The 15,704-nt window shown below is 35.9% G+C and overlaps 2 protein-coding genes across 6 annotated transcripts; both read right to left on the bottom strand.

The window, feature by feature from the left end:
- Positions 1-565: 565 nt before the first annotated feature.
- Positions 566-10,432, bottom strand: LOC140755200 (uncharacterized). Of its 5 annotated transcripts, none has more exons than XR_012103750.1 (9): positions 9,981-10,044; positions 9,597-9,719; positions 8,729-8,902; positions 4,643-4,775; positions 4,180-4,260; positions 3,387-3,474; positions 2,949-3,071; positions 1,660-1,833; positions 582-820 (listed from the first exon to the last, which is right to left on the bottom strand). XR_012103750.1 is itself a non-coding variant. In XM_073090416.1 (7 exons), the coding sequence occupies exons 1-7, from the start codon at positions 7,322-7,324 to the stop codon at positions 647-649; spliced, it is 1,086 nt and encodes a 361-aa protein (XP_072946517.1). In that variant the 5' UTR covers positions 7,325-7,432; the 3' UTR covers positions 566-646. The 5 variants fall into 5 exon arrangements, 1 of the variants encoding a protein (XP_072946517.1); XR_012103748.1 differs by lacking the exon at positions 9,981-10,044 and adding an exon at positions 10,343-10,432 and having other exon boundaries at positions 583-820; positions 4,185-4,260; XR_012103747.1 differs by lacking the exon at positions 9,981-10,044 and adding an exon at positions 10,343-10,432 and having other exon boundaries at positions 584-820.
- A 3,537-nt stretch (positions 10,433-13,969) lies between these two features.
- Positions 13,970-15,404, bottom strand: LOC140755069 (uncharacterized). The gene is made up of 3 exons (XM_073090257.1): positions 15,287-15,404; positions 14,574-14,729; positions 13,970-14,156 (listed from the first exon to the last, which is right to left on the bottom strand). Exons 1-3 carry the CDS (start codon positions 15,398-15,400, stop codon positions 14,007-14,009), a joined length of 420 nt encoding a protein of 139 aa, XP_072946358.1. The 5' UTR covers positions 15,401-15,404; the 3' UTR covers positions 13,970-14,006.
- Positions 15,405-15,704: the final 300 nt, after the last annotated feature.

The following is a 15,704-nucleotide window of genomic DNA, read 5'->3' on the forward strand; positions in this document are numbered from 1 at the left end:
AAAACAACCGTAGAGTCGAAGTTAATAAATCTGCGTTGAAATGTAAAAGTTACGAAATCGCAACTTCCATGAAATATGTGCAAGGAAATTGAATCCCAGTCGCGGGTAGTCTGGCAAATGCGACATTTTGTGAAATGATTACCCTTTTATAGGTCCGGACCTTCGACGTAATTGGGACCCTTTGGCACATTCCAACTGGAACGCTATGGGGTTCTGATACATTATTACAGTATTAAATTCTTCTACAAAGTAACCTTTTAATCTATTTTTATAATAGTGACGTACCAAACAGATATGTAGATCATCATCAGCAACCCATTACACTCCCACTGCTGGGCACGAGTCTCTTCTCAGACTGAGAAAGATTAGGTCATAGTCCAAAGCGCTGGCTGTGGTAGACATCACATACTTATGTTTCCTTGCGATGTTCTCCTTCACCATTTAAGCAAGTGATCATTAATTTCTAATACGCGCATAACTTTAAAAAATCGGAGGTGCGTGGTTGCAAACACATGCAAAATGAAAAACAATACAAACTGTTAAATATAATAACTGTTATATATTTAAATAGTAGATTTTACAAAATCACTAATTTTCTTTAAGCCTCTGAAAGTTTTTTAAAAGCTTTATTAAAGTCTTCTTATTTTCAATCCGATTCTTCTGATTTTTCAGACGAGCAAAGATGGGAGAGCAATTGCAAAATTTTGAAATAAATATCAAATATAGAGGTGTAGAGGAAAAATGCGGCTAAGGCGTAGTCGTTATCACCCATCTCAACAGCTTTGCCGCTTAACAGTATTTGTAACATAATTGTCATTATCTGAAAAAAATATAAATCAATTTATTATGTTTAGTGTATGGCAGCGTTTCCCAGCCCTTTTCAGTCCACGGACCCTTAAGAAATCAAGCACAGTTTTCACGGACCCCCATAATAAAATAAAAAACGGATTAGGTATTTATTTTAGTTATTACAGATACAAAAATCAAATACAGAAGGTAATTCTAACTGTTTATTATGAGAAATATGAAAAAAAACGTTTCGCCGTCCGTTTGCATTTAATGAGCGATTTATGTATGGTCCAGAGATGACACCGCGGACCCCTATACATATACTCGCGGACCTCTAGGGGTCCGCGGACCACAGGTTGGGAAACGCGGGTGTATTGTATTACTCACAAGTTCAGTCTATTGAAAAAAAAAAACTCACAGCCCACACTAGGATCCCCTGTATCGTAGATGCTGTTGACACACGCAGAGACAAATTATGTATTTGTCTCTGTGTGTGTCAATAACACCACCCAGACTCAGAAACGGAAACTTAAATTCGTTATTTAAATATCTGTCTGGCCGGGGATCTAACTCGGGACCGTCTGCGCGTCAGATCGGTATGGTGACCGCTCCGCCACGCGTTGTCACTGTTGCCAATTTTGGTCCTGAACGTGCAAAAGTCAGAGGTCACAAATTTCTTTCCTGGATGTCAGCGGAAGTCCTCAAGAGTAACGGCGCAACTATGTCCGACCTCAGGTAGGAATATCTAATCCTATCTGAGCTCGATTCCATATGTCCATGAGCGGCAGTAGCCACTTACTATGGTGGACTGCTCGTCTGCTACTCCTTTATTATAATAAAAACTTCGTGAAATATGTTAATATTACTTACAAGACAATTGACGACCGTACCAACAAAAAATAAAACAAGCATAGGTATAGGATATTGATCATCCCGCGTCCTCTGCTCAATGCTGTTATTTTGTGATAGTAGTGCAAAAACAAAGGCTGTAGGGACTGCCAGTGCTAACACTATCAAGTATAGAAACCAATTCGTGAAGTCGAACTGAAAAAAATTGTGAGCCGTCACGGGACGCCTGGCAGATGTGAAACATCGACATTATTTTGTAAAAGTAATATGCAGAAAAGAACGTATTGTGATAGGAACTAAATATATCATAATGATAAAATAAAATATTACGATTTTTTTCCAGATAACGATGACTATTTATTGAATAAACATTTATTTTCATTAAATACAAAAATTTACGAATTTATTTCAAATCGTGACTAATTAATTCGTTTAATCAGTGACTTCGGTAATAGTTATTGCGCATGGCGACGCGTCGCCACACCGTACACACTACTGCATATTGACTGTATATATATACCATCGTATAGCGTCGCCACGCCAGAAATCGGTTTTACGTGCGGCTATAGATGTTTCACATCAATATCATTATTTTTGGAATGAAAGATGTTGAAATTGTAATGACACTATGAGGTTTTCCTAGAACGAGTGTGCGTTGCCCGGAGGAAGTTTAAACAGCCACACCTTTTTATAATATAGGAGTGGTAGACGAGCATGCAGTCCATCTGATGGTAAGTGGCTACTGCCGCCTATGGACGGCATGCTCGTTAGCTTTTTTAAGCTTAAAAAAATGAAACAAAAGAAGTGATAGCCTGGTCATTGGAATTTGGACTGGTGTTTCTGAATCTGGTATGAGACCTGCATGTACCCAACAGTTGGATTTTTTCATATTTATATCTAACGATAAGGCAGGCGGGCTACTTGGTGGAAAGCAGTCACCGTCGCCTATGGACGTTTGCAACACCAGAGGAGTTGCCAATGCATCGCCGGGATATTAATGCATTAATTATGTATTGGAACGAAGTTCCTTATCGCGCGGTACGCTGAGTAAGGGAGCTAGGCGAGCGTCACGGAAAATCCTCACGACACTTTTGCAATAGTGCGTAGTGCTCGGAGAGGGGGCAGGCCGAGTATTGAAAAAATATTGATTACAATTTTCAATTATTTTGCATTCCTTCACTTATTTCATTTATCATTTATCATTTATCTAATATAATTTCTATAATACTTATTTTAAAAACGAAAGGAACTTCGTTCCAATCGGCTGTCCCACATATGACACCTCAGGCATTTTATATTTTAATACTTACACCAAGAAAAGTGAGTATTATAAACGCTATCACGATGATTCCCGATGTGATATAAAATAACGTTACCAATAATGTATTGAATTGCCCCGAAATGAATCCGCTCACTATACACGTAGCCACTAACTGAAATAGAAACTACAATTTAATTATAAAATTATAGTCGATACCTTAAATAATTCGCCAAGTACGAGTCGAACTTGCATATGGAGGCTTCCGTACCACCAAATGTTCATTATTTTTTACTTATTTTTTTTTCATTTTATTTTTTTCAACTTAGTTATATGACACAACAATAGATGGCGTTGGGGTAATAATGAATGAAACGTAAATTTTCAATAATACCTAAGTATTATTTGCCCCAACGCCATCTAATTAGTTATGTCACACAAAAATAGATGGCGGTGGTCTAACTTATAGAAATATATAAAAGAATCTTACGGTTAGAACAAGAAATATATAAATGAAGGGCGATGACCTAGTGCGCTCAAAGCCAAATGTAAGGCAATTTTGAAAAATCATAAGACATCTGAAAAGTAATAAAGAAAAAATATTATTAGGAATCCTGAAATATAATAAAAAATTGCGATTAGGAATCATTGCTCTGTTCTGTAATAAAATAAAATTTATGTTAAAAAAATGTTTTTAGAAATAGGTTTTTTAGTGATGTCACTTGTTTTCCGTTTTCTTCTCTAAAACACTTAGTATTTACTACCCATATCGTGGTGCATAAAAAATAATTGGCATATGCGCACGTTAGCTGTTGTGGCGTTCCTACTTAGTCCTTTGAGTAGCATTCCACGACCACAATCTGTACCCTTACCATGAGTTTTCAAAACATCCCACAGTTTTACGTTACGTTTACTCAATCTATTATTCTGTTCCATTTGCTTCAGTAGACTGAGTAAACGTAACGATAAGTGCTCAAGTCTTTTTGTCTGTCTCACATGTTCGCAAAAAAGAGAGACAAAACATAAAGCGCCATTTTGTCAATTTAAACATTTAATGTTACGTTACTGACACTATAGTTCTGATACAATCCGCTAGGGGCGCTGATTGGAATTTGTATGGGAAAATGCGTAAAAAAATACCATAACAGTCATATTCGTCAAAACGTAAAAACTCATGGTAAGGGTACTGGTTGGTGTAATTTTTTTTGGCTCATTTTGGAATTGTTTATTTGAGTGGTCACTGAACATCGGTAGGTCACGTGTTCTATACTAAGATAACTTACGCAACTGGAATCACGAGAAATAAACTGCTTTTGCCCTCAAAGAAAGTTTTTAAATTCTGTTCATACGAGTATGTCGGTTTTCTGAAACATCAACATAAGGGTTTCGTTAGTTTAGAGTCATTTTAAGATAAGTAGTCAACTAATACACACACATATACACATACATATAGAGACATTTTAAGGAACTGTTGGCTATGCAGATTTCGTTAATTTAAATGATAATTATGAAATTTGTATTAAACACATCGTTTTGAAAAAAATGTGTTGGGATTCGATAAGGAGCCGAATTTCAAACTAGGCATTATTATTTACATGAATAACAATGCCTATAATAAAATATATACATACCTACATGATAATAAAATTAACATGACAGCGTGAATAGTGCATTTCTTACGTCACCTATTAAATAAATCAAAATAGTGTATTAATTTGTAGAGATAACATTAAAATTGCTACTTACATTTCCATACAATTGTAGTTAAAAATACATGTAATTATTAACATCACAAGGACAATAATGAATACTATTCGAAGGAAAGGATTTTGCGTCTCTGGGTCATAATCCGTCCCTCCGCCCTCACCATCATCAGACCCTAAAATATTTAAATACTTGGTATATGGGAAAAATAACTATTGTAACGTACTACAGAATAGGGCCTTTCCAGAATAGTCCCTCGGCATATCGTGCGAACAAACGGGTGCCGAAAGGCCGCTAAGCCACGCCGCTAAGGGTGCGGGCACATGTTAACGGTGCGGCATGGCTACCGTGTAACGACACGGCGACGCTGCTGAATGGCAGCACGGCGTCGTGCCGCGACACGGCGCCTTGTGCGGTGCACCGCGGGAAACCATCGTTCAGTTTTTATCTTGATATGGACCGCGAAAGTATTATTTTGCTCCTGTTACTAACACAAAAATGAAAATGAATGAAAAAAAAAAAACAGAATCAAAGAAAATATTGGGTGAATCCATATTTTTCTATAATGTACCATGATGGAGGTCATTTTGAGGGGAAATATGGAACGCTGAAAAAATATAGTAATGAGAAATTTTACGAATATTTTAGAATGTCTATATTAAGTTTTGAAGAATTTCGTTTTTTCTTCATTCGTCTTACGTGGGCACATGTCTTCAGTGCCGCACCGTAGACATGTGCCCACGCCCTAAGCCACCTTTGTCTCGGTGCGTTTTTTAATATAAAATCGTAGTCAGTCGTGTTCCAGCAACCGTTGAGTGTTCATTTGTAATTCACTTCGACTGAGCCCTATGTATCGCGTTTATTACACTATTTAATTATTGAAGTGAAAACTTCTTTAGTAGTGTTGTGCACTGTTTGTTATGGGTAAAAAATGTAAAACTCGCGTCAGTACATGTGACCTGTACCCTTACCACGAGTTTTTACGTTTTGACAAATACGACTGTTTTGGTATTTGTTTACGTATTTGCCCATACAATTTCCAATTAGCGCCCCTAGCGGATTGTATCAGAACTTGGAAATAGTATGATCCAATACGTAAACAAGTACCAAAACAGTCATATTTGTCGAAACGTAAAAACTCACGTAAGGGTACTGATCGAAAATTCGTAAGACTGTTATCTTTGTGTACGACAGCGCAATAAATGAATATTGTATTTTACCACCTAAATGATAGTACTTTTGTACTGTAATTAAAGCATTCGTGCAAAATTATTCCCTAACCATTCCAAAATATCAAAAACGTACAACGTTAATGATCACGTTTTCTTTTCTGCCGGCACTTCTGGAATGGAACCCGTTGTTTTTTTAAGATGTCTGTTATGGAGTTTCTTTTGCTGCTTCTTCTCCATAACAAAACACCTTGTGAAGTGGCTGTTAATATATTTACGTTAAAAAAGTCCTGTAATGAATCAACTTTGAATAAAATATTTTTGATTTGATTTGAATATTTTTCCAACAGAAAATCGATATTTATCAATTTCTTCGATACTAAAAACCGTCAATTTTGGATCTTTGGTAACCACAAATTGAATAGATTGAGTATAAATAACGGGTGTTAAAAAATACCAGTAGAAAAAAAATTAGGATGCTCCTACTGTTACTCAATTTTTTTCTTCTCACTTTGGAGTGTTACGTACTAATAATATAAAGTTGTTTTACTTAAAATGTGTTTTATCTGTAAGTTGAAAAAATATTTTAATAAATATCTCAACTAGAGAATTGTTATAAATATGCTTAAAAACGTTACAACCACAACTTAGCCGAATCCAACGGCACTTTATATGTTTAAATCCGTCAAGCCGATTGGGCTGCCAGGCGTGCCAAAGAATGGAATATACCTACAGAGTCTTCAAGAAACATTACTCTCCGCGGTCGTGTTAATGATTTAATTTTCAATCATATCATATCAATATTTGGAAGGTGGTAGAACCCTTCATGGGAAGGTGGTGGAACCCTTTGTGGGAAGGTGGTAGAATCCTTTGTGGTTCGACTCCGGCGGCACCACCGCCACGCCTATTTCTGCCTAATAACAGCAGTGTTAAGCGCTGCTGTGTTCCGTTTTGTAGGGTGTGGTAAGAGAGACATACTTTTCCGAAGCGTACCTTATTCCTCAGGGGTAGCAGTGCATCTGTGGCTGACTTCAGGTAGGAATATTCAATCCTATCTGGAGTTGATTACAGATGTCCATGGGCGGCAGTAGCCACTTACCATCAGGTGCTCGTCTGCTACTCCCATATTATAAAAAAAGTTACGAAAAACAATTCCCCTCCGCGGTTGTGTTAAAGATTTACTTTTCAATCATAGCCGATTAATAGGTCGCCTATTTTTATCTACTAGTATATTTTCTATACCTTGATATTGAACCCACGTCGAAGTAAAGCGACTCTTATGATAAGGGCTCTTTGTGTGACTTGATGATACGAACTTTTTACTAGCTCGTATTTCTAAATCCTTTTCTTTTAAACATTTATAACTTTCTATTATATCATCATGTGATTCTCTGAAAGATTCCTTTTCTTTTAACTCTTTATTGCTTTCATTATTATCTATTCCTTCATAATTATCTTCTTCCCTTCCTGCAACTTCATTAATACTAGGTAATTCATTTTCTCGATTTTCCACAAGACCAGATCGTGCACTTTCGTTACAAGGTGTATTATTCATCTCTTTTAAAATATCATTAAATTTTATTTGGAAGTTATTCTGGTAAAATAGTTTTATAATAAGCAACAATCTATAATATCAGAAGCTGCCATAAAAGTATTATTTATCTTCTACCATATTGACAGTTTATTTTTCAAGGTAAAGTAATTCACTGATTATATGGATTATGCCTTTTTTGCAAAATTGTAGATATGAAAATATTATCTGTGGTCTAATAAAGGTTTAAATGCATTCTGCATCTGTTTTAGTATTTTATAGATTGAGGTGTATAATTGGTATTGAAAGTAATTTTGTGATATTAGTATTGGGTATCCTAATTTCACAATGTTCCCAAATTAATTTCGTGAAATTCGTATTGGTAATATTAACGTCAAAATGCAAATGTCCAACCAATATTGTAATGTTTTACCGGGAATCTCATAGCAGATATTTGCCTATTCATTGCAGTGGAAATTATTTGATGAAATCATATTCATAGATGTAGTAGTTGTAAATAAAATAAAAACAAATAAAAATGTTAACTATAATAATAGAATACAATATAAAAAAAAAATATTTATAAATCGCATATACTTTAATTAATAACAGTTAGTTTATTGAAGATTCGTGACAGTTTAGCTTGTTATCTCCCATTTGATTATCTTGGTTTAATTCTTCTTATTATTCGCTTCTGTTACCTAATATGGATACAACAGTTATTTGCACGATTTTAAAGAAAATATCATATAGAGAGGTGTAGATGTAAAATGCTCCTAATGTGTAATCGTCCTCACTCAATTCAACAGCCTCACTGCGCAATAGTATTTGTAGCATAGCTGTCATGATCTAGAAAAGAAAATTAATAAAAAATGAAAATATATTTCTTTCAAATGGCATTATCATTATGGGTATTTTTGCTTGATGTTTTTACTGTTTAGAACGATTTTGTTTACATATAGCGCCCGAGATACAAGCGGTGCGTCCCTACAAATTAAGATTTAGGATTGCACTAACCCCTTCCCCTCTTGACATCAAAAAAAAATAAATTGCGTCCTCTGACTTTTGGACTCACAGGACCAAGATTTGTAATATTTCGAAGATTGCAGAATCCTTTGCGGTTCGACTCCGGCGGCACCACCGCCATAACTATTTCAGCTTAATAACCGTGTTAAGCGCTGCTGTGTACTAGTCTGAAGAGTGTGGTAAGGGAGACATAGTTATCCGAGGCATTCCAGCTTAGTCCCCAGGGATAGCGGCGCATTTGTGGACGACCTCAGGCAGGAATGAAATCTTATTTGAGGTTGATTACAGATGTTTATGGGTGGCAGTAGCCACTAACCATCAGGTGGACTGCTTTCTCGTCTGCTACTCTTATAATTTATATCAAAAAAACAATTGACTAAATATAAACGTATATATACTTACAAAGACACTTAGGAGAGTTCCAATAAAAAATAATACCAATATATCTGTAGAGTAGGCGTCTCGCGATAACTCAGTCTCTATAATTTGAAAGTATGCCACTAGGAAGAAAAGTATTACGAAGGGCAAAGCAACAGCAAAGCCTATGAGATGGAGCAGCAAGTTTGTGAAGTCGAACTGAAAGAAAATATTCAATATAAATTGACGGTATAGACGCATGATGACGTAAACAGTGCAAAAGTTAATAGATTAAACATTAATGATGCAGACGTTAACAGCGCAGACATCTAAATAAATATAACTCAAAGGTGACTGACTGACAAAGTGATCTATCAACGCACAGCCCAAACCACTGGACGGATCGGGCTGAAATTTGGCATGCAGGTAGATGTTATGACGTAGGCATCCGCTAAGAAAGGATTTTGATCAATTCTACCCCCAAGTGGATAAAATAGGGGATGAAAATATTACTTCGTAACGCGAGCGAAGCCGCGGGCAAAAGCTCGTTAACGATAAAGTCATTAACGATTCTCGCGTAAACGATGTCGACGAAATGATCATTGAACATATTTTGAGAAAAAATGTAGGTAATTGTTTTTGTATGTACATTTTTATTGTTAAATTGTTTGTTAATTGTTTTATTGTTATAAATTTACAATAATAACTGATAATCACAATACAAAATCATTCCAATATCTTTATTTCTGATTCAGCACTTTTAAAATGTAGCATAATATGTCCCAAAATATACAATATTTTTAGTATATATATATATTTTATGTATGTTTCTTATATTGTATTACGATACTCAAATAAAAAACTACTTTTTTAATTTTTAAGATTAAAAATAATCCAAAATTGTCAAACTTACCCCAGTAAAAGCCAGTATTGTCAAAGTGAAAACAACGATTGCCTGAGTTATGTACATATATGTGACCAACAAAGTGTCGTACCGCCCTGAGAAGAATCCACTCACTATACATACACCTATTACCTGAAATAGAAAATGAAAATTACATCTATACTAATACAAAAACTTTGTTTGTTTGTTTGATTGTAATGAATAGGCTCAAAAACTACTGGACCTACTGGTATTTTAAAAAATCTTTCACCATTCGAAAGCTACATTATTCATGACTTCACGAGTAACATAGGCTATATTTTATATGAAATATATTTGATAAATAGATTTTGAGGCGGTACAAAGTTTGCCGCGTCAGCTAGTCATTAATATAATAAGAAATAATGAGCTTACTTTAAAGGGGGATAAATTGAGGGAATCTATTTTTGTTGTAATATAGCGAGCATGCAGCCCAGCCAGCATGAGTGATAACCGCCGCCCATGGACATCTGTAATCAATTCCAGATAAGATTTGATCCCTACCTGAGGTCAGCCACAGATACGCCGCTACCACTGAGGACTACGGCGGAAAGCGTCAGAAAAGTATGTGTCCCTTACTAAACCCTTCAAACCGAAACACAGCAGCGCCAAACACTGCTGTTATTAGGTAGAAATAGGTGTGGCGGTGGTGCCGCCGGAGTCGAACCACAAAAGGTTCTACCACCTTCTCTTTCTCTTTGAAATTATTAGGATTGAAAGCGTAATAAAATACTTACAGTTAATAAAAAGGCTATAAATTTCCAAGGGAATAATCGAGCACACTCAAAAAGCGTCGCAGCCAAGTTCAGAAGAAACAAATAAACCCTGAAAAAATGTCGCCAACTCATTAGTATCCCACTGCAGGGCACGGAACTCCCAGAATGAGAAGGATTAGGCTATAGTCCACCGCTGGTGAAGTGCGTATTGGCAACTTCACATACCCTTAAGAACTTTATTTTTAAGTTCTCTCCATAGATAAGTATAGATATCTCACCGTCTTGTAATTGAAGGAAGCCATTAATTGACTGAAACGGCTGACGATTCTGTCAGCCATTTAACGGCTGTCATGGTGTAATTTACGCGGAACAATGCCGATATGCGCAGTTAAGTGGTGCAAAAACACGAAATCTAAGAAAAAATGCGGAGAAATATCGTTTCATTCGTAAATGATCCGAAGACTAAATTTTTTAATATTTTTCAAACACGAAAATAGATGATATTGACAATTTCAATTGTCAAAACTGATTACATTTTCTTGTTAGGAGTGAGTAATCTTTACTAATCAATGGTTCTCTCATGCAGGTTTCATCACATTGTTTTTTTCGGTAGATAAACGATTTTATTATGTTACTATTATAAAGCTACATTGGTAGATGTTGTATTATATGTATGTCTTAGCTCAAACACCGATCTGAATAAATTTAAAGAAGTTTTTCAGAACAAACTTTTTAGTAACGTAACTTTCTTTTTCGTAATCTATTCAGAAAGCAATCTCATTCAATAGGGATGCATAAAAATAATTGGTCCATCATATTTCATTTAGAATGACGTCACTTATCTCATAATCTCATCATGCATTGTCATTGAAACTAAATGTGTATGGAAAATTTCAGCTCGATCGGCAAGGGTTAACTGCTTTGAAATTCACTTGCAAGATTTTACCTTACATACATACGAACAAACAAAGGAAGTTCAATGAAAACTTATAGAGGCTTGCTTACGCGACAGTAACGACGACGAATAAACAATTGTCTTCTTGGTAAAAAGTTTTTAAGTCCCTGAAAAGATAGAAAAGATTTAAAGTTGGTATTATCCTCTATGGTTCGACTCCGGCGGCACCACCGCCACACCTATTTCTGCCTAATAACAGCAGTGTTGTGCTGCTGTAGTTTGGTGTGCAGTAACTGAGACATACTTTTCCAAGGCATTTCAGCTTAGTCCTCAGGAGTAATCTAATCTTGTTGAGTTGATTACATATGTCCATTGGCGGCAGTAGCCACATACAATCAGATAGACTGCATTCTCGTATGATACTATATTGGGAGTGACGGTAGGAATAAGAAATATTATTATTGTCAAATGCGGGTATTAACTAAAAGTGGGCGTATAAAATGATACTTTAAATCGTACTGGGTAGTTATTTTCAGATCTTTAAAAAACGTTACTCTGCCAATTTTGTTTCTCATTTGCGTTTAGTTTTTATTTTTTTTTAAGAAAGTTAAGGTTCTCGGCTTATAAAAAGTTTGTTTTTAAATAATTTCCTGACGATTTTCCTAAGAATATTATAAATTATTAAAACAAACTTTAATACTCACATTTTCGCTGAACAGAAGTTGACAACAGTAGTAACAATTAATATCACAAATGTTATGCTGAATAGTTTTCTAATGAATCGATTTTTTGTGCTTGGGTCGTAATTTAAGGGATCCGCGCCTCCATATGCATACCCATATCCGCCAGATTCTAAAAAGCATTTACAGGAAACGTTTGTAAAATTATAACTAAAGCTCTCGATGAGGTAGACGGGACCTGATAAAAAATATTCAACTATTCACAGGCGTATGTGAATAGTGAATACTTTCTGTTGTCTTGTGTGTGGACAATTTTTATATTAGAAGAATTTGGTGCTTTTAAATTTCTTTATTTGACGATTTCTACAGAATTAGCCTCACACTAGGATTCCTTGTGTCATGGATACATACAAAGACAAATACAAAAACATCCTGATCCAGAAACAGAAATCAAAATTCATAATTTATCTGTATCTGTATCACCATGGACGGAACCCGGGACTCTTAGCGTCAGTGTTTCTTATTTTACATTATTTTGGTTTCTTCTTCTATTCTTTATTTATATTCTTTATTATTATATCATTGTTGATATCCCTGAAGTTCCGGGACAAGAATAGGGCTACGGTATCCCCTGCCTGTCGTAAGAGGCGACTAAAAGGGGGCTTTTTGGGTCGTGGGTGGCAAGAGTGGGAGCTCCGGCCAACGGCCCCGGGAAGGACGGCAGTATGTGTCTGTTGCATACCGTCGTACGCACCAGACGGTGCGGCGAGCGTTAAGCTCACCTGGGCGGAGCCCGACGGGGCAATGCGCTAAGAGGACTCCGGTTGTGTTCCTTTGGAGATACCGGAGTCCTCTACGTAGCGCTATGGACGGCCACCGGGGGGTTTTAGTGCGGTAAGAGTCCCACATAACCCTGTGTCGCTCCCACGGCATCGGGTACAATTTGAAGGTTTCCCCCTCGTGAACAAAAAAAAAGGTATCATTGTTGAAATTATTAAGAATTAGTTAATGTAATACCAAAATAAAAAAGCATAATTTATTCCTAAGTTATGTTTAATCAATTCGTGTAATATAAAGATAAAGAGTCAATCAATTATTTCTTTTATTTAATTACCTTGATATATCCATGTGGAAGTAAACCGACTTTTGTGATAAGAGCCCTTTGAATGCCTAGCCAAATATCTTTTACTAGCTTGTATTTCTAAATCCTTTTCTTTTGAACGTGCGCTATTTGTATCTTTTTCTTTAGATCCTTTAAGAAAGTCGTTTTCTTTTTCCTCTCCATCGTTTTCAATAGCAGTATCATGTTCGATTGGAGCTTCATCAACATTTTCACGCAATTCTGTATCTTCACTATTTTCAATTAATTCTTGTATGGGCACATTATCTACAGGCAACGGTTTTATATTCATGCGTTCTACGATTGGGTCAAGTTTTAATATAATACTTGATCTTATTTGGATAAAATAAGTTTATCAAAATTGTGTTTATTTATAAGTAAACAATATTAATTTGACGTGAAATCATCTCAGTGGCATATCGAAAGTCTATGAGCTCGTCATTATTGATAGTCTTCTGACATACTGACAGATACTTACTTATCATGAAACAGCTAAAACAATTGAAATTGCTTATCTGTTCCATGTTATTTATGGTCTTAAATAGTTCATAATAATCGTAACAGATTATTATAATGGAATTGTTCTTTTTACTATAGTTGAATTTTAGGTGACAAACATATATTACAATTTTATTTCTCTCTTAGAATTTGTACCAATTTACTATTGGTTGGTCTGACAGTTTTACTGTTCGATAGACAGGCCTTACTGTTTACATTATAATGATGCTCATACTGTCAATTCAATCTACTAAGAATAAAAGTCACTTTTATCGCCCAGTCTGAGCAGCAAGACCTCCCAAGATAATGGAGTACTCCTGACCCATCAACCTCGTCGAACACAGTTGTCCATGGGTGACTCACTTCATTCCATCTGGTATATTCTGACATTCAACCTACGAATGATTATTACTACGTCCTTCTTATCAAAAAGTACCGGTAAAATAAACAAATAATGAAAAATGCAACATTTGCTATATTTCACATATACAATTAGTCATCAGCAAAACCGATCAGTTGAACTAATTTCAAGAACAAAGACATGATGGAAGTGTACATCATAAAAGCGCCTAAAGCGTAGTCGTCTTCACTCAGTTCTATTGACCGGCCACCTAGAATCATTTGTAGTTCTATGATCATCATCTGCAAAGAAAAAATATTTAATTTAATCCGATCACTAAGTATTTGATTGTCATCGTCATCATCATAGTTTGATTGTTATTTTTATGAGCATCATATGCTTGGAAGAATTTCGTTTTAAGGAAGCATTAATTTTGCAGTTTTGACGCAGAATGACCAACATGCAGAACATCCAATTTAGGATATGTCCAATTTGCAAAAACTCCATTACTATATTTTATAGGCAAAGTCATCTACCAGAAACTTAGCTTCAAATTTATTTTTATTAGCTCATTAAGTTTTTAAAAGTAAAAAAAAATAAGGGAACTTATGTTTATTATGAAAGTTGTCTTTATCGTAAAGTTATCCTGTAGGAACAAGCATTTCCATTATACGAAATTTAAAATCATTATCGACAATGTATTTATGTCCATTACTTACCACGACTTCGATCACAGTTCCCACGATCAGTATGACAATTAGCAAGGGTTTCATAACGCTACCGGTTATCATCATGGTGACCAGTACTATCATTGCCACAACCGAGAAGGCGGTCGCGATCACCACCACGTACAGCATCCAGCTTGTGAAGTCGAACTGAAATTATTTTTGAAATAGTATTATGATATATAGGATGTCTTTCTTCTTGAATATGAACTCGTTCGATCGCCGGCTAACGAAATCAATATTTTATTAAAATCGGCCTCGTAAATTTTTAGCATTTTTAGCTGTTTCTATTTATGATTTTTTTGAATATAAGGTGTTCTAACTTAGTCCTCGGAGGGAGTAACTCGCTTCTGTGGTTGATCCCAGTCATAACGCTGAATAAGTTCTCGCTCTCAGGCTCATCTGTGTGCTGTTGATGTCTACAGCACAAAGAGGAGCTAAGTACCTTCAGAAATATAGTAATTGAATTGTAAATATGTTTTGGCAAGGGAGATCTTCCGCCAGGTTAAATTATCATGCCCGGGGATTGACCGCTAGTCTTCGTTTGGAGCTTATTTTTTAAAATGAACTCCTTAGATTCCTCGCCCACTTGATAAATTCTCACTGTATGTGCAGAATGTTGAGCAAACTTAGATAGCGTAATTCAGAATCGTGTGGCGCCATCTATTGGTGAGTATCGATATAAAGAAAATATGTCATTTACTCACACTTGAGCAAGCGAGAAGAATGCAAACAAAAACCACAGCCGCGGTAGCAATGGTCGCGTACAGAACTATCTCGGTTCTGTAGTGCGCCGACACTTTAGCTGCCAACACACTCATAGCGCACACCTGAAAAAGTTATCAGTGGTTGTGGAATAGTAAAATCTTTTATAGATTGCTTGGGTTTATATGAGTTCAAAGGTGGTAGAATCGTTTGTGGTTCAACTCCTGTGACACCAACGCCACATCATTTTTTGTCTAATAACAGCAGTGTTAAGCGCTATTGTGTTCTGATTTGAAGCGTCTCTATAGGAAGACATACTTCTTGGATGCAATTCAGCTTAGCCCGCAAGGGTCTAAGCTGCACTGCCTTGGAAAAATCCATCTGTGGCCGACATCAGATGGGAATCTAATTTTAATCTCG

This window comes from Epargyreus clarus, unplaced genomic scaffold, assembly GCF_041222505.1.
Source record: "Epargyreus clarus isolate Ecla_fem2 unplaced genomic scaffold, WU_Ecla_fem_2.2 ptg000032l, whole genome shotgun sequence".
NCBI classification, from domain to species: Eukaryota; Metazoa; Arthropoda; class Insecta; order Lepidoptera; family Hesperiidae; genus Epargyreus; species Epargyreus clarus.